The 21,858-nt window shown below is 48.8% G+C and overlaps 2 protein-coding genes and 1 long non-coding RNA gene across 6 annotated transcripts; 1 reads left to right on the top strand and 2 right to left on the bottom strand.

Moving 5' to 3' along the window:
• Window positions 1-110: 110 nt before the first annotated feature.
• Window positions 111-7,756, bottom strand: g2e3 (G2/M-phase specific E3 ubiquitin protein ligase). Of its 4 annotated transcripts, none has more exons than XM_049740264.2 (10): window positions 6,275-7,756; window positions 3,287-3,409; window positions 2,846-2,943; window positions 2,640-2,741; window positions 2,451-2,575; window positions 2,211-2,379; window positions 2,027-2,133; window positions 1,288-1,404; window positions 1,073-1,197; window positions 111-815 (listed from the first exon to the last, which is right to left on the bottom strand). In XM_049740264.2, the coding sequence occupies exons 2-10, from the start codon at window positions 3,351-3,353 to the stop codon at window positions 523-525; spliced, it is 1,203 nt and encodes a 400-aa protein (XP_049596221.1). In that variant the 5' UTR covers window positions 3,354-3,409; window positions 6,275-7,756; the 3' UTR covers window positions 111-522. The 4 variants fall into 4 exon arrangements, with proteins under 4 accessions (XP_049596221.1, XP_049596219.1, XP_049596222.1 ...); XM_049740262.2 differs by lacking the exon at window positions 6,275-7,756 and adding an exon at window positions 3,721-3,875; XM_049740265.2 differs by lacking the exon at window positions 6,275-7,756 and adding an exon at window positions 3,721-3,875 and having other exon boundaries at window positions 111-812.
• Window positions 3,871-6,047, top strand: LOC137840897 (uncharacterized). Its single transcript, XR_011088058.1, has 2 exons — window positions 3,871-5,036; window positions 5,146-6,047. It is a non-coding gene; the product is annotated as an uncharacterized lncRNA (long non-coding RNA).
• Window positions 7,757-7,968: 212 nt separating the features above from the next.
• ehd4 (EH-domain containing 4) lies at window positions 7,969-15,932 on the bottom strand. Its single transcript, XM_049740233.2, has 8 exons — window positions 15,532-15,932; window positions 12,957-13,133; window positions 12,233-12,330; window positions 10,505-10,671; window positions 10,294-10,427; window positions 10,121-10,232; window positions 9,506-9,670; window positions 7,969-9,113 (listed from the first exon to the last, which is right to left on the bottom strand). Exons 1-8 carry the CDS (start codon window positions 15,759-15,761, stop codon window positions 8,559-8,561), a joined length of 1,638 nt encoding a protein of 545 aa, XP_049596190.1. The 5' UTR covers window positions 15,762-15,932; the 3' UTR covers window positions 7,969-8,558.
• Window positions 15,933-21,858: the final 5,926 nt, after the last annotated feature.

Genomic DNA, 21,858 nt, shown 5'->3' with positions numbered 1-21,858 from the left:
ATAAACATATGTATCAAAGGTCTTTCTTGTAGTCCTTGGAGGAAAATTCAAACTTTGGAGGTCTTCACACGGGAAGAATCTGAGTACAAAAGCCAGTTCAACAAAACAAGCAAGCAAGGAAGGATTTATTTGAATTAAGAGTTGTATTTTTCCAAGTTGATACTGAAGTCACAATTTAACAAGTGAACAATGTCACTGTGGAACATTATTCTCTTCATGCTACATCTTAGAGCGCAGGTGTCAAACTCAAGGCCCGGGGGCCAGATACGGCCCGCCACATCATTTTATGTGGCCCGCGAAGACAAACTGTGCATCAAATTCGTGTGTCATTACTAGAATTTCAAATTGTGTTCACTTTTAATCATAATTTAATCAGTTTGTTTTGTAGCTTTTACTGTATGAGGTGCTCATACATTTATTTGGGTTGACAGTCATGATGGCCCTCCAAAAGAAGCTATGACTACAATGCGGCCCGCGAAAAAAATTTGTTTGACACCCCTGTCTTAGAGTAATAAAAAAAACTTAATTGTTAAGAAACTGTGATGGTGCAACGTTGCCAGGAAGAAGCTGCGTATGGTGGCAAACGGCCGGGCTGGTAGGACGACTTGACGGGCAGGAGGAGGGGGTTCTCCTCGAGCTGGCTCTGCGGGAAGAGGCCCTGCTTTGGCCGCGTTTTGTCCTCCTCCTCCTCGTCGTGTCGGCGGTGAGGCCAGAGGAGATAGATGGAGGGAGTCGGTGGGAGGCTGGCGGTGTCGGTGAACCGGTGGCCAAGAGGAGGAGGTCTCGCAGGAAGATGGTGCTGCGGCGGCTGGCTGCTGGAGAAACAAATGCAATGTCAAAGAGGGGATGCGGTGCGTTGGGGTGTGCTGGAGAGGCCTGCATGTCCGTGTGAAGCGGCTACACTCATGTGGAGAGACTATTGTTGTGCTGTGGGATTAGGGTAATTTGCCAGCAGGAACAAGGGGGGGATGAGGCATATGCAAGGGCTTCTACAAGTATGTCAAGGTGGAGGAAGTCGTGTGGACATAAGACGGCTGAAAAGGGCCTTGAAAGGGGCGTCGGCTTTGTTCACCTTTCCTGTCAGTGGACTTTGCGCATTCGGGACAGGTCCAGTCGGCGGCGTCCACCTTGAGCCCAGAGCACTTCCTGTGCGTCCCCCTGGACCCGCATAGCAGGCATCTGATCACTGTGAACCACCTGAGCGTCGTGGCAACGGGGAGAGAAGATTACGACGACTTTTAGAGCGACGTCGCGGGAATGCGGCGACCTCCGGCGAGGCGGACTCACCCGGTTTTGGCGGAATGCGCACGTCCGTTGGTGCAAACACAGGCACGGGCGTCGCAGTGCATGTAGACCTCCAGCAGGTCGGCGTAGGCGTTGGCCTCCAACTCCCACGATGCGTCTCTGCACCGCAACCACAGCAATGGTACTACACTCAGAAGGTGGCTACATCTAATGGGGAAGTGTGACGACGCCCGATGTCGATTATGCGGTGAAGAGGAAGAATCCGCCGAACACCTCTGGCTGCGGTGCCCTGCGCTGACGTCAGAACGGTACTACCGAGAGCTTGGTTCCTCCTTCAGTGAACTCTCCAGCCTCCCTAAAGCAAGCCTCGCGCTTCTGAGGATTATCCTCAGGGGCCTCGAGTGACTCACAGACAGACAGACAGACCACAGCAATGGTCTGCAGGCGTCTCGGCTTGCAGCGTGACCTCGTCTCGCATTGCCTTCGCCAGCTGTGCGCTTGTGTTGCTCGGTGCGCCGCTTTGGCTTTTGCCTGCCTGCCATCGCCTGTTGCATTTCCGTCGCTTGTGCATCCCGTATCGTGTTGTGCTGCCTCGTTCTCGTGCAGTTTTGTCCTGTGTGTTTCTATGTCATGCCTTTTGATGCCTGGCGATGTCTTGGCTGCTGTTTTTTTTGCCAGTTGTCAGTTTATGTTGCCGTTTTTTTTTTATGTGCTATTTGATGCTGTGTTGTTATGGTGGTCCTCTAGTTTGTGTTTTTTTGCGCGGTGTTGAGTTGCGTACCTCTCGGGGATGTAGATTCCCATGCGTAGCATCTCCCGCTGGTACTCGTCCTTGTTATTGCACAAGGCGCATCTGAAGAAGAAGAGGCCAGCGCTGTGCGCTTGCCTCTGACGTGGACGTAATGTCACACAGCTGCCAGGCGCGTCCACAGTGAGGGCGTCAGTCTGCGGACGGGCGAGCTCACCTGCACGCAGTCTCTGTGGAACCAGCCAGCGCGGCAGGACGGACACTTGAGGACGCCGTAGGACAGGTCGCCGTCGATGGCATCCAAGCACACGGAACACGACTGAGGCGGGCTCGGGTTTGAGCTCACGCATGCAGACTGGGACGGGCTGTGGTTGGGACAGTAAGAGCTGCGGACAGATGGACAGAGAGTGGGACAAGCACATTTTGCGCTGCGCGAGGTCAAAGACGCGAGACTCACGGGAAGTTTTGGGTAAACTGCGAAACAAACCCACTGTTGCGTCCGCACGGGAAATGCACCGTCTTTCGGCAACTTTTCACGTTGCAGCCCACGCATGCGCCCTTCTTCCTGCACGCGCAGCACGTCTACAAGACGCAACAAGTAAGGCTCAACTGCCGGGCCAGCGGCGACGCGGCAAAGCAAACCGACCAGTTGCGCCGAGCGGCGGACCTCCCGCTTGATGTCGGCCACCAGGAACCCCAACACGCCCTCGCTATCTTTGCCCCGCTGGTAAACGCCGCACGACGTCAGCTGCGAGGAGAAGCGCACAGAGTCAAAATTCTGGAAGAGGTCTTGGTTCTTTGTCTATGAAGGAAGGGCTTCTCGGGGCAACGAAAGCGCAACTCGATGCTGACCAAGCAGAAGTAGTGCACAGAGATGTTGTCCTCCCGCAGGGTGAATTTGTCCCCAAACAAGGCGGGGTCATCCTCACAGCGTCGGCAGAGAACGCAACCTGGGAGATACCATGCAACATTGGGTCCGAGCAGGAGGGGAAAAAAATTAAGAGGGAACTAAATTTAGTACAAACATACTCAACTCAATACAATTATCCCATCTAAAATGAAATAAACTGAGTAAAGGATGAAGCCAAAAGCAATCGACGCGACAAAATTTAGTCAAATGCAAAATTGCTCATTCACAAAATAAATCCAAATCTGCTCAAAAGGAACCAAGACAACAATAAGGGCAGTACTAAAAGAAGCCAATTAAAAAACAAACCAAAAAAAAAAAGCTTCAAATCTAAGTCAAAAGTAATAAAGGGAGTTGTTCGTAGTCTTCCCTCGTTCCATACTTACACTGGACCAACATTTCGCTGCTGGTGACCGCTTTGTGCCTTCCCAAGCGCCTGGCTTTCTTCTTCATGTTGTTCTTCTCCAGGGTCAGCGGTCACACAATTGTTGGAAAACTCAAGTCTGATGCTGCAGACAACAACAAATGCATTCGTACATTCACAGACACAGCAAGGCTGCCAAAATAGACATATCTATTAAATAAACTTCAAATCATGACTAATTGCAAACACTCACAGCTAACTGAAGCTAGACACTCTCGTCTAAAATGGGATTTTGGAGCAATACATCAGAAATGTTTCATTTATTGACAAATGAAAGCCACTGCTTCTCGCTATCCGTTGACATGACGAACATTCTTTGGTTTAACGCGAGAAACCGTGCAAAAGCTGCCCAAACCGAAACAAAAATGTCGGTGGAATAAGAGTGAGTGGACCTACGTCAAGGCTCAGCGCGTGATTTAGAAGTTTGCAATGATTTTTTATGTCGCTCTGTTGTCTTTTCTGGACTTGCGGTGTTCTTTCTGATGGCTAACTCTTTTGAAAATTCGCTCTTTCAAAATAAGATACGTCATTTCCGCTTCCGCCCCTTTCCTTGAAGAGGGGCATTCTCTCGTCCCTTGCGTTCACCGCCTTTCGAATGAGTGTATTGCATTCTTTTTGAAGATGTGTCTTTTTTGTATTTTAAAATAGTCGTCTCTTCTTCATACAACAATTTTAGTTTTAGTTTACGCGGCGGGTTCCCGTTCCTTTTTAACGTGTTTTATCGTGAAAAGAAAAAAAAAGAAATACATTTCAGCTTCCTTTTTGAGGAAAACGACAGAGAATTGAATCCCTTGTACTAATACAACAATTTAAACAGATTTTTTTTAAAAATCATCATATTTATGACATTTTGAATGCTAAATAATATTATCTGGACGTAAAAGACCGGGCAAACAGGTGGAGGATGCGGCCAACATTAGGCTGCACTACATCCTGCGCCACCTAGCCACCCCAGGGACGTGCGCCAGGATCCTGTTGGTGGACTAAATGGCATTGGAATGGAAGTTCAACAATTTAGCCACCAGATAGCGCTGCCAATTCGAAATAGTCGAACTGAACAACAAACATGACGCCAGCGGTGAAAAGAATGAAAAGCTATTAATATTGTTTTAATAGAGTGGACAAACCTGGGTGAACGGATAGACCGCTAATGGACCGCTTTTAGACGACAAAATGCTCACAGGGATCGTTGGCGCTCGTTTGCTCGTCGTGAAAATATAATCTTTTCTAAGAGATTATTACGAGGTGCCCTCGCGTCTAATATATTTGCATTATATTTAAAGGACTCTTGTCTTGGAACATCGACTGTTTTTGCTTTTAAAGTCATTTTCTTATGCATCTGGAGTATCCAGAAGCCCACCAGAACAGGATCGAATGATTACAGACGTGTCGCCCTGACATCTGTGGTCATGAAATCCTTTGAGAGGCTAGTGTTGAGCCACCTGAAGGACATCACGGGCCCTCTGCTCGACCCCCTGCAGTTTGCCTGCCGGGCAAACTGGTCGGTGGATGATGCGGTCAACATGGGACTGTGCTATATCCTGCGCCACCTAGACACCCCAGGGACGTACGCCAGAATCCTGTTTGTGGACAACAGCTCGGGGTTCAACACCATCACTCCCGACATCCTCCACCAGAAGCTCATCCAGCTCGCGGTGCCTGCCTCCACCTGTCAGTGGATCACCAGCTTCCTGACCAACAGGAAACAACATGTGAGGCTGTGGACCATCACATCCGACACCCGGACTATCATCACTGGCGCCCCCTAGGGGTGCGTACTCTTCCAACTGCTCTTCTCTCTCTACACCGATTGCTCCTCAGGCGACTCTTCTGTGAAGCTCCTGAAGTATGCAGACGACACCACTCTCATCTGACTGATCCGGGACGGTGACGAGACTGCGTACACACAGGAGGTGGAGCGGCTGGTCCACTGGTGCAACCAAAACCACCTGGAGCTGAACCCGCTCAAGACCGTGGAGATGACAGTGGACTTCAGGCGAGACCCTTCGCCACTTCCACCCGTCAGCATCCTCAGTAATGCTATCACCTGGGATCCACAATCTCCTGGGACCTGAAATGGACCGGCCACTTTGTCCTGAAGAAGGCCCAGCAGAGGTTGTACTTTCTGAGACAGCTCAGGAAGTTCAACTTGCCACAGGAGCTGCTGAAGACCTTCCACACTGCCATCATCCAGTCTATCCTCTGCACCTCCATCACTGTCTGGTTTGGATCGGCCACCAAACAAGACAAGCACAGACTGCAATGGACAATCAGGTCTGCGAAAAAGATAATCGGGATCAACCGCCCATCTATCCAAGACTTGTACCTGTCCAGGACCAGGAAACGTGCAAGTAACATCTCTGCAGACCCTTCTCACCCAGGTCCCAGTCTGTTCAAACTACTCCCCTCCGGACAGCGTTACAGAGCACCGTACGCCAAAACCAGCAGACACAGGCACAACGTCTTCCCCCAGGCTGTTGCTCTGATGAATTCACACCACTCAGAGACTCAGAGACATCACTGTGCAGTAACATCCTGCTCTCGCCACTTAAATGTTGTCAGTCACTTAAATTTCGTACAGAGGCTGAGATCAACCGGAGTCAAATTCCCTGTTTGGCATGCACAAACTTGGTCAATAGTAGGATAGTAGGAAACGCAATTTTGATCTCTTTGTGTGTTTTGACATGTGAAGAAATTGACAATAAAGCAGACTTTGACTTTGATTCGGATCCGTTGAAGCGGGACAAACTAAACAAGGTAACGAATGCATCCCCAAGAATAAAACAGGGCCTTTGACGCAATTCATCTGATACAACTACTCAAAATACACCCACAAAAAGTGAAAACAGAGCGCACAACTCCAAAATCAGCAGAAAGACTGACGCTAATGCGCTAATGCTATGAAAACGAGTGCAGAATACAGTTTATTTTTGTGTAATCTCAAACTTACCAAACTGTCCGTCGTTTCCGTAGATTGAAGGAACTGAACCATCAACGAAATGAAGTCTTTCAGCAAATCCTTCTCTATATCAGGGGTCACCAACCTTTCTTAAACCGAGAGCTACTTCCTCGGTACTGATTAAGGCAAAGGGCTACCAGTTTGACACAGACTTCTGAAATAGCCAATTTGCTCAATTTGGCTTTCACTGTGGTATTATTGTCATTTCCAGTTCACATGTGTGATTTTAACAAGAATAGCAAAAATACAGTCAAACCTTGGTTTTTGACCACAATCCATTCCAAAAGGCGGTTCGAGAAGCGAATCGGTCGAATTCCGAATCTATATTTCCCATTACAAATAATGGAAACAATTTTAATCAGTTTCAAGACAAAAACGCCAAATATAAGCATTTTTTAAATTGTGCATATTTGTCCGATCTTGCAACTGCAGCGCACCGCCGAACGCGCAACCGTAACGTGTCGCCCACCGCGCAACTGCACCGCGCTGGTCGCATTATTGTGACAGAGCCGTCGCTGAAATTTAGAAAATATTTTTCAAGTCCTGATGTACCTTCCAAAATTTAAGTGGACCTCAGTGCGCAGGGAGCTTAATTTGGTCCAATCGCTCAACCGCAGGGCGCCGGGCGCTCACTGCCGCATTGCTTTAAGAGCGTCTATGTGTTTTAGGATGACTTTACTGCTCCCACTTGCTTTCTTTGGAGGCATGATTAGGGGTTAATACAATCCTCAAAGTAACGAAAATACAATAACAACGGAGTCAGTCGGCATCCGGGCCGCGCGGTCGGGTTTTCTCGGGTCCTCCCGGCTCATCTCGCGAGGTTCTACCTCTGAATTTTGTTTGACAACCGAAGAATTAAATCAAGATTTTTCTGTTAGAATTCCGATTTGTTCGAGAACCAGGACGTTCGAAAACCGAGGTTTGACTGTAAAATAAATAGATGCAGCTCACTGACAAGTGCCGCTATTTGAACTAATTTTAGAACAGTCCTGCGGGCGACTCATGCGGTCCTCACGGGCGACCTGGTACCTGCGGGCAACGTGTTGGTGACCCCTGTTCTATATTGACAAAAGATTTCTGAAACACTCCTTAACAGGCAGGACTTTGTCCACAGACGTGGGAACACTGCATGAAAAATGAAATTTGACCAGGCACTCCTTGGAGGTTCTGATGTTGTGCAATGATTTGTGTGGATTTGTGTGGAATATTTTGATCTCTCCACCTCAGCCTTCTTGAGTTGTTTGGACTACAAAAGTCTCGCTGAGTTATAAACAAGCGAATACCTCTTAAACATGGCAGATTCGTGAATCCGCCATGTTTATTACTCGGATTTCCGTTTGGCAATACCCATTACCTTGTTTGGTTTGCCCCGCCCCAACGGATGTGTTGTAAAATAAAAAAAACGTCATAGAAAACAGAGAAATCTGAACAGAGTAAAAAATAGCCTCCCAAAACGATCGTAACAGTATCTCTGTAGCACCCGGAGGGATATATTACACTTTTCTACACTCCTGCATAGTCCAGATACACAAGAACATGACTTTTAAAGCATAAAAAGCTGATTTCCCATGATATGTGTTCTTTTAACTATGGGACAACAGAGCGGGACAAGAACCTTGAAATGATGTACAATACTTTGATCATTGCTCCAAAACAGTTCATATACACATACATGTAGAAAACACTGTTTTTTTCAAATTTAATTAACAAGGCTATATGTCTTCACATCTTAAAATCTCTTGCTGAGTTACCGTAGTGGGTTGCCTGGTGACCAAATGGTCAGCTGTTCAAATCTTGGCTGCTTTTGCTGCCGAGTCTTGCAAGTGACACCAGCAAAACCAGTATGACAAGGACCTTCAAAACCATGTTTTGCTTTTAAGCAGTGTGAGCAAGAAGTTGGTTTTGGTTTCAAAAAGGTGGGTTACCTCTGCCCTAAATGAAGCTCATCCAGCCTGTGAGTGACACGCCCCTAAAACGGTTTAAAGTGTACTGTACTAGCCAACCACAAAATGGCAGCAAATCACTACATCTGCCTAAATAAAGCTCCTCAACTCACTTTAACAGTTCCAAAGCCAAGATGCAGTGAGAACAAAAACAGCAAATAAGCGACTTTTTCAGCAAATAAAAAGACGAGAGTCTCTCCCCAAAAATCTGCTGATGGCAAACTTGCTAATTTTGTGTTAAACCGAAAATTTCAAGCGAGCGGGCAGCGTCGCAAATAAACACAGGTGCCTGTTGTCGTCGAGCGTCAGTCAGGGTGCATGGACGCGAGCGTCTAGTCCTCGCCGGGATCATACTCAGCCTCGGCGTGCTTGCGATGGGCTGGCGGCACTAGGTGTGGGGGCAGCTCGGCCGGCAGCTCGTAGCCCTCCAGCTTGACCTTGATGAGGTGCTGAGCCAGCGCAAACTCCTCGTCGTCCAGGCTGCCATCCTGGTCGCAGTCAGCCAGCTTCCATATCTTGCCCAGTACAGTGTTGGGCAGCCGGGAGTTCATCATCTCCTTCTTGGCGTTGACGCCGCTGATTTTGCCGTTGACGGGCATGAGCGTGTAGAAAATCTCGTCGTAGCGGTGCTTGTCCCGGCTGACAATCCAGTCCTCGGCTCCGTCGGCGCCGGCGCCGATGCCCTCGCCATAGCCGCGGCCGAAGGGGCCGTCCTGGGAGCCCTCGAAGGCGCCGCCCGAAACCATGGCAGGCGGCGCCTTGGTTTCCTCCTCGCGGATCATGGTCATCAGCCCGGCGATCTTGGACGCAAGCATCTTGTCCACGGACTCGATCAGCTTCATCTTCAGCGATGGGAATTTGCTGAAGTCGTAGTGCTGCAACATGTCCTGGAAGAGACATGCGCAGCTGTCATTGGGGCGCCGGTCCTATCCTTCGAACAGAACCCGTCTGCTTGATTCACCCCGGTGGCTGTGATATGTCCATCAGACCGCTACTGTGATTGCATGCCAAAGAAATAACTGCGCGCAAGTAAGCGTAGCCTGCCATTGACCGGGACGTTCGGCGGGCGTAAAAAGCAGGATTGAAGAGGAGTTGACGTTACACCTGTAGACTCACCACAGCGTTATTTTCAGCATGCCGATCTCAATGAAGAAATCAATCAGAGGATTTGGAATCATTATGGCGCTAAACCATTATCGACTCGTTGTCGAGTCATTCAATGCCCAATGAATCTTGACATCAGCAGCGGGGGGGCAGTCGAGCATTGCCCTCTACGTACCTGCATCTTGTTGACGTTAGGAAAGTCTCCAGGGCTGATGTGGTGCTCCCTCTGCAGGATGGCATAGATCTCAGGTAGCCTCGCGATAAGCTCCTCCTTCTTCTTCTCGCGCCCAAACAGCGATGGCATCTCCTTCTTGAGGTAGCTGATGATGTAGGCGTGCACCTGCCAAGCACACGGCCAGCGTCAATGCAAACGTGGGATGGTTCGGAGGCTCCTCTCTCCAACAGGAGACAGAGCGCAGAAAGGCGGTGATAACGTGTGGGCTGGCGTTGGCGGGGATATCGCATGACGCCGGCAGCGGAAACGGCATCGCACGCATTCCACAAACGTTTCCAATGTCACCCTCTGCATTCCACAGGTGGGGTAAGTCAGTATGAGATTCATTTCAAAATACTTGACGCACATTTGAGTGCGGTGCCCAAATATAGACATAAAGCGTAATGCTGTTTTTTCCCCGTTTCTGCTTGTGTCTCTGACGTCGAGTCCCCCCAAGCCACTTCATTGGAGCCGAGCGCCGCCATTCGTGTCAGTAATTGACTTGCTTAAACCTTTCCAGTTTTAACATGCGCCTATGTGACTTCCTTCCACCTCGCCATGCACTTCCTGTCTCACCTTGGCCAGCCTGGCCCTCTTGATGAGATCATTGAGCTTGCGAAGCGCCGCGTTCTTCGGAAGACTCTGGATGTCCCGGAAGAGGTCCTGAGACTCCGCCTCAAATAGACGTCTGAGGGCGAGAGTGAATTTAGCGAGAGGTCATGGGACGGAAACGCCTTATGGGAAGGTACCTGTTCTCTGTGTTCTGTAGGGGTTTGGCCCAGAAGGAGCCCAGATAAACTCGCACCACTTCCGGGGTGTTGATCACTTTGCCCAGAGACCACATGAGGGCGCCGTAGACACGCATCAGCTGCTGCGTGTCCACCTGCAACACGAGGGTGGGCAGGAAAAGGCGTTAAGGCTGCGGATGAGGCGAGGCAACGGACGCGAGGGAGAGCGGACCTGGTCGGCCTTGTTGAGGACCACCCTGATCTTGTCATCTTGTCCTTTGAGAGCTCGGATGGCCTCGGAGAACTCATCCGAGATGTCCAGTTTGTGGGCGTCAAAAAGCAGGATGATCCTGTCCACTCGCTCGCCGAACCAACGCAGAACCTCGGCAAAGTCGTAACCTGTTCACATAGGACGAGGAGCCTTTACGTTGACGTGCTTGGACACTGTAAAGCTGGAAAGCGCAAGCCAAAAAGTTCCCAATCTCTCCGAAGCACATCATTGATCAGGAGACTCACGTTCCAGACCCCTATACCCCGGCCCATCCAATCGAGGAAAAAAATCCACCTAGTAGTGCAGCTTTACTACAAACTTTCGCTTAGCCCCCCCGTCCCCACCCAAAACACACACGGGTCCTTCCCTTTGCCCCGTCAGGAGGCCAGAATACCTCCTCTTCATCATCAGCCACAAGCTGTCTTTGAACAGGCTAACCTAGTCCTTGACGTCTCCCCCGAGAAAGGACCCCAGAACTATACTGAGTTTCTCGCAGATGCAATAAGGGTGTGAAGTTGCCGTAGTTGCTTTAGGCGATTGCCCACCAAAGCAGCTTTTCTCCATCAATAAATGAAGGATGGCGGTGACAAGGGCGACGCCCTCGGGTGTCAGTTTCCTTCCGCGGTTTCAAGTGTGCATGTGCAGGATGCCGGGTGAAGACTTCATAGGTTCCATTTCCCCTTTTTGAGGAAATGTTTTTTGTCCAGCAATCTTGCTTCCTTTTTTAGTGTTGTGAAACAAAATCACGTGGCAACTGTCAACTTGACTCAAGAAAACCCGCAAAGGGCGCTCATTCATTCAACCGGCCTGCTGGTCACTATGGAAACACATCCTGGTGCCAATCAGGACGTGGAACTTGCGGTGTGAGACGCACGAGTCAAATGTCAACAAATGCTTCCAACTCGTGACACCATCACTCTTGACGGCAGAGTTGAGGGATTCGAGTCAAATTGTGACCCGAGTAGCACGGCCATTTTCAGACTTGGAAACAATCAAGGGCTCCCTTTAAGATTCCTTTTCATATTCGTACAAAATATGCCGTGACAAGAGTGACATTGTTGTTAGGGCGTGTACGTGTGTGTGAATCGGCTGAGCAGCGCTAAGTGTTTCCAGATTGCAGCAACGCGCCCCCCATCTCCACTCGTCCTCCCACCGAGACTCCGCCCGACTGGCTGAGGCCGGTGATGTCATCGAGCAAACTCAGCGGGCTCTTTGGCACACACCTCAAACCGGCGCCGAAGCGAGAGCGGGTTGTCCCGTCTTTCTTGCACCACGCATCATGTGTTGACGGGACCGACACGGAATCATGGGGATAAAGTAAAGCTCCAAATGCGTCTGCGAGGGATGACGACTTTTGCCTGAAAGTAGTCGTCTCCGTCCCTCGCGCAGCCGATTCCCTCAATGCACCAACAAATATCATGGGCAAATAATTCAAAGATAAATGTTAAATCAGGCATGCGTCTGATTGACAAGTGGGATGCTTTCAAAGATGCTCGGTTCAAATAGAAAAAGTATTTCTTATTAATATCTATTTAAGCGCTTTGTTCCAGCTCCAGCGGTGGTGAAATCCACTCTTGAAATAAATAGCGTTGCATTGCTACGTGTCGGCTAGTTAGCGCTTTGTTCCTGCTGCGGTTGCATGGTGAGCGTGTGACGAAGCAAAAGTCAAGGCGGAGGGCTAGCGGGCACCTCTGCTGATGCGCTGCTTCTCTCCGGACAGAATCCCCGGCGTGTCGATGATGCTGATGCTCTGAAGAACCTGATTGGGCATCTGAGAGCAGATGAACCTGTACACACAAGCAGATCAATTGGAAGGCCAATAGCTTAGCTCCCTTAGCTCGTGGAGCCTGTATTTGTATTTGCATAGATAGCCCAGCGTACATCCAAAAGGGCGGTCGCGTGGGACCATAAATGGCTCATTGGTCATAAATCGCATGGCAGGCAGAAAATAACAAGAGCGCAATGCCGCCACGTGTGACGCACAAACGCTTCCCCCTAGAAACAATGCTTCATTGAGGCGGGGGGCCTCACTGGCACAAGATGGCTCCCCATCGTTTCCTCTCAAAAATACTTGTGGATGCGGGCAACGTAGTATTTTGCTTTTTGTCTTACACAACTGACATCTTTGTGTTCAAATTGTAAACAAAGGTTGTGGGCGCACTAACAGGTTCTTCTTTCACATAGCTTTGAAGATGAAACAAAAAGCGCAACGAGCAAAACACTCGGCTGCTTCTCTTGGAACAGGAAGCGATTTGAAAAAAGTTAATACTAATTCTCAGAAATTTTCTTCACTTTTCAGATGGCAGATTCAATTTTTTTGCAAAGCCTGATGCGTATAAATGCGTCAAAACGGCAATTACCGGTGCTGATCCTATCGGCGAGCCGAATCCATTTTTAGGTGTCAGAAGCATACCTGTTGAGAAACGAGTTTCCAAAGGCGTTGAGTTTCCTGAAGGGCTTCTTGGGGTCCACCACCAGGGCGTTGCCGGGTACGATCCCCTCGTTATTGCCGTACATCACCGCGATGAAGCCATCCGTGGTGGGTTCGGGTCCAATCCGCATACCCGGAAAGTCTTGCTCCAGAAGATACCTGTGGTCATAGAAGCCTCCTCTTATGCAACGAAGACCCGTTTTTTTTGGGGGGGGGGGATGACTGGATGAAACGGCCTCATTTTGCATCTGCTACCTCTGACGTGATGTCACCATAACAACTGTCATGACCACGATTGCCCTGGTTGAATGTGATTTCATGCTCAACCTAAACTTGAGGATTCAAAAAATAAGCGGCCTGATATGCAAGCGCCAATTAGCATCTATGTTGCGTCACTTTGTGCCTCCAGGCTGCAGCACCGAGACAGTGAATAGCGCGGTACTCACAGTCATGTATTATTTATCCTCTACAAAGAGCAACGATTCTTTTTGGAATACCACTGAGCTGAGATATCCAGAACGAATGTCGGCAGTAGACACCCCGCTGCAATGTGATTGGTTGCTGTAAGCAGGGGGGGCCGTCCTCAACTCCTCACGCACACGCACAACAAATTCAACTACTATTTGCGGCACCGACAAACGGCCAAAACACGACACGGGCCGTCGTCAGCCTAGCGCGTTAACGAGAAAATAAGCAAGCGCTAGAGCCGCCATTTCATTGGCGGGTCACGTGAGTCGATTAGCTCGGCTGCTTTAAGCGACATGTCGAGTCCCGTCCGCATGATGAAGTTGTAATCCTTCTTTTTCCTGTGATTGGCGGCATTCCTCCGAACAGGCACCAAAGAGGCGCGCGCACACACGCACATGAGTGCTGCAACAGCAGCTCAGATTTCGCTGCAGCTTGTAGGCTGCCCAAAAAATGTAGCACGCACACACACGGGATTTCTACCCTTAGTCGGCAAAATAAAGAAAGAAAAAAATCATTTTCTTTGTCCCGCTCTCGCCTCAAATTATACTCAAGTCAGCTCTCACTTGAGAACACTCCAACCCGAGGAAACACAAAAAGTAAAAAAATGATTTGAGCAATTAACGAATCTGTCACAACAAGAACCAAATCAGTTTTGCGAGTGAGTGAAAAATAATACTGTGATTTGGGACCGCGTGAGAGTCCTCACAAATTGTGCACGGGTAAGTGAATCGTTACTCGCGGGAAGAGACAACAAATGGAGCAAATCGGAACAAGACAGATGGCTGAACATCATTCTCATTTATCTTGGTGTCGGTTGGTACCCAAATCGTTTGGCTGGCAACCTACACCTCACAATGACACAATTTGCTTTGGGGCAAATTTGATGTAAATGAAACGCTGGAAAAAAAGAATGGCAATACAGGTTTCATTTAACTTAACAACGGTGTGTGGAACAACCGACCAACTGGACTGTCGGTACCGACCACCAATCTCACGTCTGGTGGGAAAGGTGTGCAGCCGCGTCCGCGTCTTCTACCACGGTTGCATTCGATTTGCAAGTATGTTGCAGCCTGTGGCTACGGCCGTTTTTCAAGTGGACCAGTTTGAAATCACGTCGAGTCTGGTGGCAAACTGCGAGCGCCTGTCAAGTGCTCACATGACATGAAGGAAGTGCACACAATGGGGGTGTCGACAGCCGAAAGAAAAAAAAGGAGGAACACTTGTAGCAGGTCCAAAGTGAATGTTCGAAAACAACGTGCACGTGCGCTGAAAGATATGCGAACATTTCAATTTTTTTTTCAAAAAAATGTGTTTTTACAGCTGCGAAACTGTCAAGTGAAACATCATGGTCACATGACCCCCTTCACACACTCACTCACTCACGCACGCGCGCACACACACGCGCACGCGCGCGCACACACACACACACACACACACACACACACACACACACACACACACACACACACACACACACACACACACACACACACACACACCAAGGCCATATTGAAAAGCATCAGATTGAGCGCGTTCGCGCCAAGTAATCCACACTAGTAGGTTCAAATGCCGAATAGGATGAGGGACCGAATTACTCTACATCGCGCGGGAGGTGCGGCACGAGTTTCATGAGCATGCCAGGGCCGGGCGTCTTGATTCACTCGATGCCTCTTTGCTTTCAACTTGCGGAAGTCCGCCGAGAGCCGACGCAATCCGATCGAGTTAAATTCGAGCGGCGGAGATTTCTTCAAAGCAGCCCCGTGTCGTTGTCATTCGAACACATCCAATCCATTTGAACGCCGTCGACTGTTACGGTCGCACTCCGTCCCTCCCAGGTGCGGCAGAGAATTGGGAAGCAAATTTTTATCTTTCGCACTTTCTGGCTTTCTTTGTGGCGCCGTTGTGTGGCAGCCTTATGAGAGCCTATTGAGTTGCGCTCATGCCATCTGTGTCTTTTGTATCCCCGCTCTGTGGTATGAATACTGCTGGGGCCTGAATTTCCCCACCCCCGGGGATAAATAAATGTTCAATCAATCAATCAATCAAATGCTGGCTGGCCGGGATATTCCGCTGTGGCGCCGTGCCTTACCTGATGAAGGTGGTCTTCCCGGTGGAGTACTGGCCCACCAGCAGCACCATGGGCTTGCTCTGAAAGTCGGCCGGCTCCAGGGCGGGCGAGTGGAAGTCGTGGAAGAGATACGTCTCCTCCAGCGGCAGCAGCTTCTTGCTGTAGAGGCTCTGCAGCCCCTCGGTCACCGTTTGGTACATCTCGCCCTCCTTGTTGCGGCCGCCCTGCTCCTGCTTCACCCAACTGAACATCCCCAGCACAAGCAGCGACAGCAGCGCTCACAGAACAACGAAGGGAGGGGGAGAAAAAAAGGAGAAGCCAACGCGTAAAGGGCTACAACTTCCCTCCTCGTCTTGGACTTTCTGACCGACGCCTTGGAGGGCAACTTGCCGGGGATGGGCGAGCGAGCAACCTACCTGCGGGAGGGACAAACTGCTCATAATACCCCGCCCCTTCACGTTTGCGTCACAGCAACCCGGAAACAAACAGCGCAGATGTGTTTCATAATGCTGACATTTTGTCCCTGAATAGGTTGAATGCTGAAAGTGCTGCTACGTCACCGAGGTGGCGTCACTGGTTCGTCATGGCACTTCGGAGGTCATTTGAGCGTCGCCAGTTGTTGAAGGCAGCTAGGCGCCCCCTTCAGGACAAACTGTGTCAAGCGGCAGTTTAGGTATGTCTTGACCGACGCTCGCGCTCGCTGCGTTGCAGGGGAATTTCTAAAAAGAGTACAATCGACGAGGCTTGTGTGTTGACTCCCTGCTTCATAGCTTCAGGCTCCTCCATGGCTCGTCCAGATCTTAAAACGCTAAACACGCACCTACGTCATGATACACAATGCCTGCGCAATCAAAGCAAGATTTAAGATATTATACATTGCTAATTTAATTTAAGATATTATACATTGCGACAACAAGTGGCGAAATGGCCGCCCCCGATATGGATATCCATATGCCTGTTTAATTAATCTAGACGAAACATTAATGAGTACACCGTTACGACGAGTTTGGCTGCACAGAACATATTACAACGAAATTTGTTACTTCCCCTTTAACCAAGACAGGACATTTGCACTCAGTGGTCCAAAAAAACATTTGATGGCTTAGATTAATAAATTTATTTGACGTTAGCAACAAATGCTAACGAACGTCCTATTAAATATAAGTGTGCACGCGTTCTTTTGAGGTGTCACCTTTCGAGTTTCCATACTGGCTGTTGTTGTCACGACTCGTCCCCGATCGTGTCATAGTTTTGTTCGTGTGTCCGTGTGCTCGCCCCTCCCCTCCTGTGTGCCCATGATCAGTGTGATTATTCCCACCTGCCTCTCGTTACCTGTCGTGTATATAAGTCCTGTCTGCCCCTCACTCCCTGTCGGATCGTCGATGTCGTCATGTTTGCTGTCCTTGTGGTTCCTGTCTCTTTCGAGTCTGTTTCTGTTTGCCATCCCTGTCGGTCAGTCTGTCATGTTATTAGTTTGCCAGTTCTCGTCTGTTTCCCTCGATGCCTCGTTCCACTTCCCTTTTGCCTCAATAAACCCTGGTCCAAGCTGCACTTGGTCGTCCTGCTCCATACTCCACCCCTGAACGTGACAGTTCTCACTCCACACAAAGCACTTGTTGACAATAAACAGCGTTTGCTATCCCAGCTGACTCAGTACTTTAAATCCTTTGTTTCATACCTTACGACACATGCTTTTATTACCTGCGTGAAGCTAAACCCCCCCAAAAAAAACAACGGTGGGAGCCAAGGTCACTAAAGTTTGCAAACAGATTTGGCTTGTATGAATGTGAGTTTTGGGGTGAGCACATAGCGCACAAAGCAAACAGTAGACGTGTTAGCTGATGACGTCAAATCAGTAAAAATCTGACTTAGGTCTCAAATTTGAGCATACACTTGTGTGCTAAAAGGAACTTGTGGAAGACTGGCAGGAAGCTGCACGGCGGTGGCCTCTCGAAGAATGACCCCTGACCACCTCAGCTCAACTTCCCGTTGGCCTCTTTGGGAAACATTCCACACTTTATTTTGAAAGCAAATGTCAAAACATTTCAAACTAATTGTCCACATGTCCAAGTGCAGCAGTTAGCTTCCTGGCTAATAATGTGTGTGTGCACGTTGAAGAGAGAGCAACAGCAATGTTCACATATTCTGTTAGGTTAGACGATCTCATGCACGTTTTAATGTTTATATGTGTGCAATTCTTTTCATTAGTTTATATTAACGTAACTGCTCAATCAGAACATGAATACAACACAGAACTGTATAAACACACAGCCATAGACACACACATACACACACACAGGAGGGGGGTGACGCCCCCCACACTCACAGATACCAAATGGTCATGTGACAATTTCCGGACAGTATAAAACAAGCTGACCTGGAGAAGGAAGCTGTTGTTTATGTGCCGCCGGGCTATGTGTATTGGCTGCCATTAAAAAACCCAAGATCTTGCCAATAAAGAACCAACTCTAAACTCCACATCTTTGTTTTTCTTGGCTCAACATCGGACAGCCCGCACAACACGCAACTACGTGTAAGTTGTATTGTGTGTGCACACGTGTACGTGTGTGCACACGTGTGTGTGTCTCACACACGCACACGCACGCACGCACACACACACACACACACACACACACGCACACGCACACGCACGCACACACTTCCCATCGGTCTCTTCTCGTGTGTGTGTCTGTCTGCGTACATGTTGGAGGGGGATGCGTGTGTTCAGGAGAATGCAGTTCTGACAGATGTGTAGATGAAGTCGAACGCGGAAGAGCGGCGCTGTTCTGATCCGGTTGCTGGAGCTCATCTCCGGGAAGCTGCTGGCGCCGCCCAGCTGCCCTAGACTGAGAGTCCACTTCCTGGAGAACAATGGCGTCGCCATCAACTTCCTGAAAAACGAGGTGACTTCCTGTTCCTCGCCAATCACACTTGACATGCACACACACGCACACACACGCACGCACGCACACACACACACACGCACGCACGCACGCACGCACGCACGCACGCACACACACACACACACACACACACACACACACACACACACACACACACACACACACACACACACACGCACACGCACACGCACACACACACACACAATACACACGTACCACTCAGGCAGTTCCAGTGTGTATTTGACCATTTATGACATCATGTGGTTTCTTTTAGTATTACAGTCACTATCTAAAATTGGCACAAGAGGTGAGCAAGAATTTTAGTTGTGGCGTGCACTTCAGTCCCCCGAACCCTGCTGGATGGCGTCAGCAACCTTCACAACATCCCCTGTCAGCCATAGACGTCTATTAAACGTCTGGTCTCTGTATAGACCTAATTTAGATGTCTAAACTTGGTCTATGTATACGTAGACCTAAAATAGACATCTAAATTAAAAACATCAAATATGATCATATTTCAAAAATTTAAAGTCTTGACCAGCTGTAAGTTGTATAAATAATGTACAGAAGTTGTTTGGCTTTGGCTTCAACAACCATATTGATCCATACATGCGAAGTGGTTACTTCTGTAACCTGATATAGACGTCTATTTTAGGTTATTCTATAGACCTAAAATAGATGTCTAAATTAGGTCTATGTGTAGACCTAAAATAGACGTCTATATTAGGTCTATATATAGACCTAAAATAGATGACACATTTAAATGCATTAAATATGAAATATTAAACCATAAACCAGCTGTAGGTTGTATAAATAATGAACAGAGGTTGACCAGCTGTAAGTTGTATAAATAATGTACAGAAGTTGTTTGGCTTTGGCTTCAACAACCATATTGATCCATACATGCGAAGTGGTTACTTCTGTAACCTGATATAGACGTCTATTTTAGGTTATTCTATAGACCTAAAATAGATGTCTAAATTAGGTCTATGTGTAGACCTAAAATAGACGTCTATATTAGGTCTATATATAGACCTAAAATAGATGACACATTTAAATGCATTAAATATGAAATATTAAACCATAAACCAGCTGTAGGTTGTATAAATAATGAACAGAGGTTGCATTGCTTTGTTTTAAACGACCATTGATCCGGGTGAAGTGTGGTTGTTTCTGTAACCTGATTGATGTCTATATTAGGTCTATGTGTAGACCTAATTTAGATGTCTATTTTAGGTCTACACATAGACCTAATTTAGACGTCTATTTTAGGTCTATATGTAACCCAGGTTAACATAGCCTTGTAAAATAAGAGCCTGTTAATAAAAATAAAGAAAGCACATTGTAAATATATTCTACACAGACCAACACCGATTAAAAGCATGTGAATTATTAAAACAATACAAATTCATTATTTTATTAATGTTTTGTATTTGTTAAAATGATAAAAGTGTGAACATGCACTTTTATTTTGAAGGAGACATAATGACGTAATGAAAAGACCCATGTGACCAAAAATACGAACTCTACTTTTCTTTTTTTCTCGCCGTTCTTTTTCGGGATGACGACAAAAGTGCGCTAAATACGGGAGTAAGTACGTTAAACTAAAGGGAAGAGAGAGAGTGAAACAGAATTATATAAAGTTTTTTTGTATTTGATGGGCTTATTTTTCTGTTTTCAAACTTTCTTTTCACCTTGGTAATGCACTAAGTGCGGAACGGGACTTGATTCACGAGAGTTGGTTCAAACATCTGAACTAATAACGAAGCTGATTTTCTTGTGCGAGTCGCAAGATGGCGAGCCACCAAAGAGGCCTTTGAATTGTCTCTCACGCAGGAGCGGAGAGCACTCGCTGGACATTGTTCATCGAACCTGGTAGGATCTATCTATTTTTTTCCTGTGCTACACCGAAGTGGATTCGGAAAGGATTGACTGTCTATTCAGGAAAATCAGGAGAAGCCAACTGAAGGGATATAGAGACATTTGGATATTGAAAGTTGTTCAGTCTTTTGCTGAATTGTTTTGAGTTTTGTACATTTTATCACTTTTATTTTTGCGAACTATATCTGTGTTATTGAAATATTTATTGGTTTGAACAAAATCAGTGAAATGGTGGGAATTTAAAAGTGGCTTTAACTGAACTCAAATTAGCTTTACTATTACTTTCGAATTACTTACCTGTACTGAATGTTATTCAAACAACACAAAGTGAGGTAACCTTAGAATTAATAAAACAACCTGGGTTGAAACTAAAACTGTCACGGTCGGGTGGAGCATGGAGCAGGACGACCAAGTGCAGCTTGGACCAGGGTTTATTGAAGCAACTCAAAAGGCAAACTGACATGACTTAACAAACAATAACTTGACTGACTGACCGGGACGTGAAACAAGAAGACAGCAGGACATGACGGCATCAAGACAGTACGACAACCCCGAACGACAGCAATCAACACGACAGCAACCAACACGACAGCAACCAATGATCCGACAGGGAGAGAGGGGCAGACAGGACTTTTATACACGACAGGTAACGAGAGGCAGGTGGGAACAATCACACTGATCATGGGCCCACAGGAGGGGAGGGGCGAGCACACAGACAGAAACCAAGACAACAGACACATAGTGGAGCAGTTGGGGACGAGACCTGACAGAACCCCCCCCACAAGGGACGGCTCCCGACGTCCCAAAAAAAAAACTAGGGGAACCGAACCGCACTCGGGCGGCGACTTGGGGAACAGAACCGCACTCGGGCGGCGACTTGGGGACCCGAACCGCACCGCACTCGGGCGGCGACTTGGGGAACCGAACCGCACTCGGGCGGCGACTTGGGGAACCGAACCGCACTCGGGCGGCGACTTGGGGAACCGAACCGCACCGCACTCGGGCGGCGACTTGGGGAACCGAACCGCACCGCACTCGGGCGGCGACTTGGGGAACCGAACCGCACCGCACTCGGGCGGCGACTTGGGGAACCGAACCGCACCGCACTCGGGCGGCGACTTGGGGAACCGAACCCCACCGCACTCGGGCGGCGACTTGGGGAACCGAACCGCACTCGGGCGGCGACTTGGGGAACCGAACCGCACTCGGGCGGCGACTTGGGGGACAGAACCGCACTCGGGCGGCGACTTGAGGGACAGAACCGCACTCGGGCGGCGACTTCGGGGACAGAACCGCACTCGGGCGGCGACTTCGGGGACAGAACCGCACTCGGGCGGCGACTTCGGGGAACAGAACCGCGCTCGGGCGGCGACTTGGGGAACCGAACCGCACTCGGGCGGCGACTTGGAAGTCTGTGCCGCGATCGGCGGCAACTCAGGAAGTCCGTACGGCAATTGGCGGCGACTCCGGAAGTCTGTACCGCGATCGGCGGCCACTCACAAAGTCCGTACCGTGATCGGCGGCATTCGGAAGGCAGGGCTGTGCGCGGCGGCAAGAGCCATCA

The sequence above is a fragment of the Syngnathus scovelli genome, chromosome 14 (assembly GCF_024217435.2).
Source record: "Syngnathus scovelli strain Florida chromosome 14, RoL_Ssco_1.2, whole genome shotgun sequence".
Classification (NCBI taxonomy): Eukaryota; Metazoa; Chordata; class Actinopteri; order Syngnathiformes; family Syngnathidae; genus Syngnathus; species Syngnathus scovelli.
Note: the sequence above shows the minus strand (reverse complement) of the source record. Positions and strands in the feature narration are given on the sequence as shown.

Bases quoted from the DNA above. Each gene is read 5' to 3' on its own strand.
- g2e3 (XM_049740264.2), bottom strand. From the start codon at position 3,353: ATGAAGAAGAAAGCCAGGCGCTTGGGAAGGCACAAAGCGGTCACCAGC. The intron at 2,944-3,286 runs GTAAGTATGGAA...GGTATCTCCCAG, and splicing joins CAGCGAAATGTTGGTCCAGT to GTTGCGTTCTCTGCCGACGC. The intron at 2,576-2,639 runs GTCGGTTTGCTT...TGCGTCTTGTAG, and splicing joins TCCGCCGCTCGGCGCAACTG to ACGTGCTGCGCGTGCAGGAA.
- ehd4 (XM_049740233.2), bottom strand. From the start codon at position 15,761: ATGTTCAGTTGGGTGAAGCAGGAGCAGGGCGGCCGCAACAAGGAGGGC. The intron at 10,428-10,504 runs GTCCGCTCTCCC...CTCGTGTTGCAG, and splicing joins TCCTCAACAAGGCCGACCAG to GTGGACACGCAGCAGCTGAT. The intron at 10,233-10,293 runs GTACCTTCCCAT...TCTCGCCCTCAG, and splicing joins CTACAGAACACAGAGAACAG to ACGTCTATTTGAGGCGGAGT.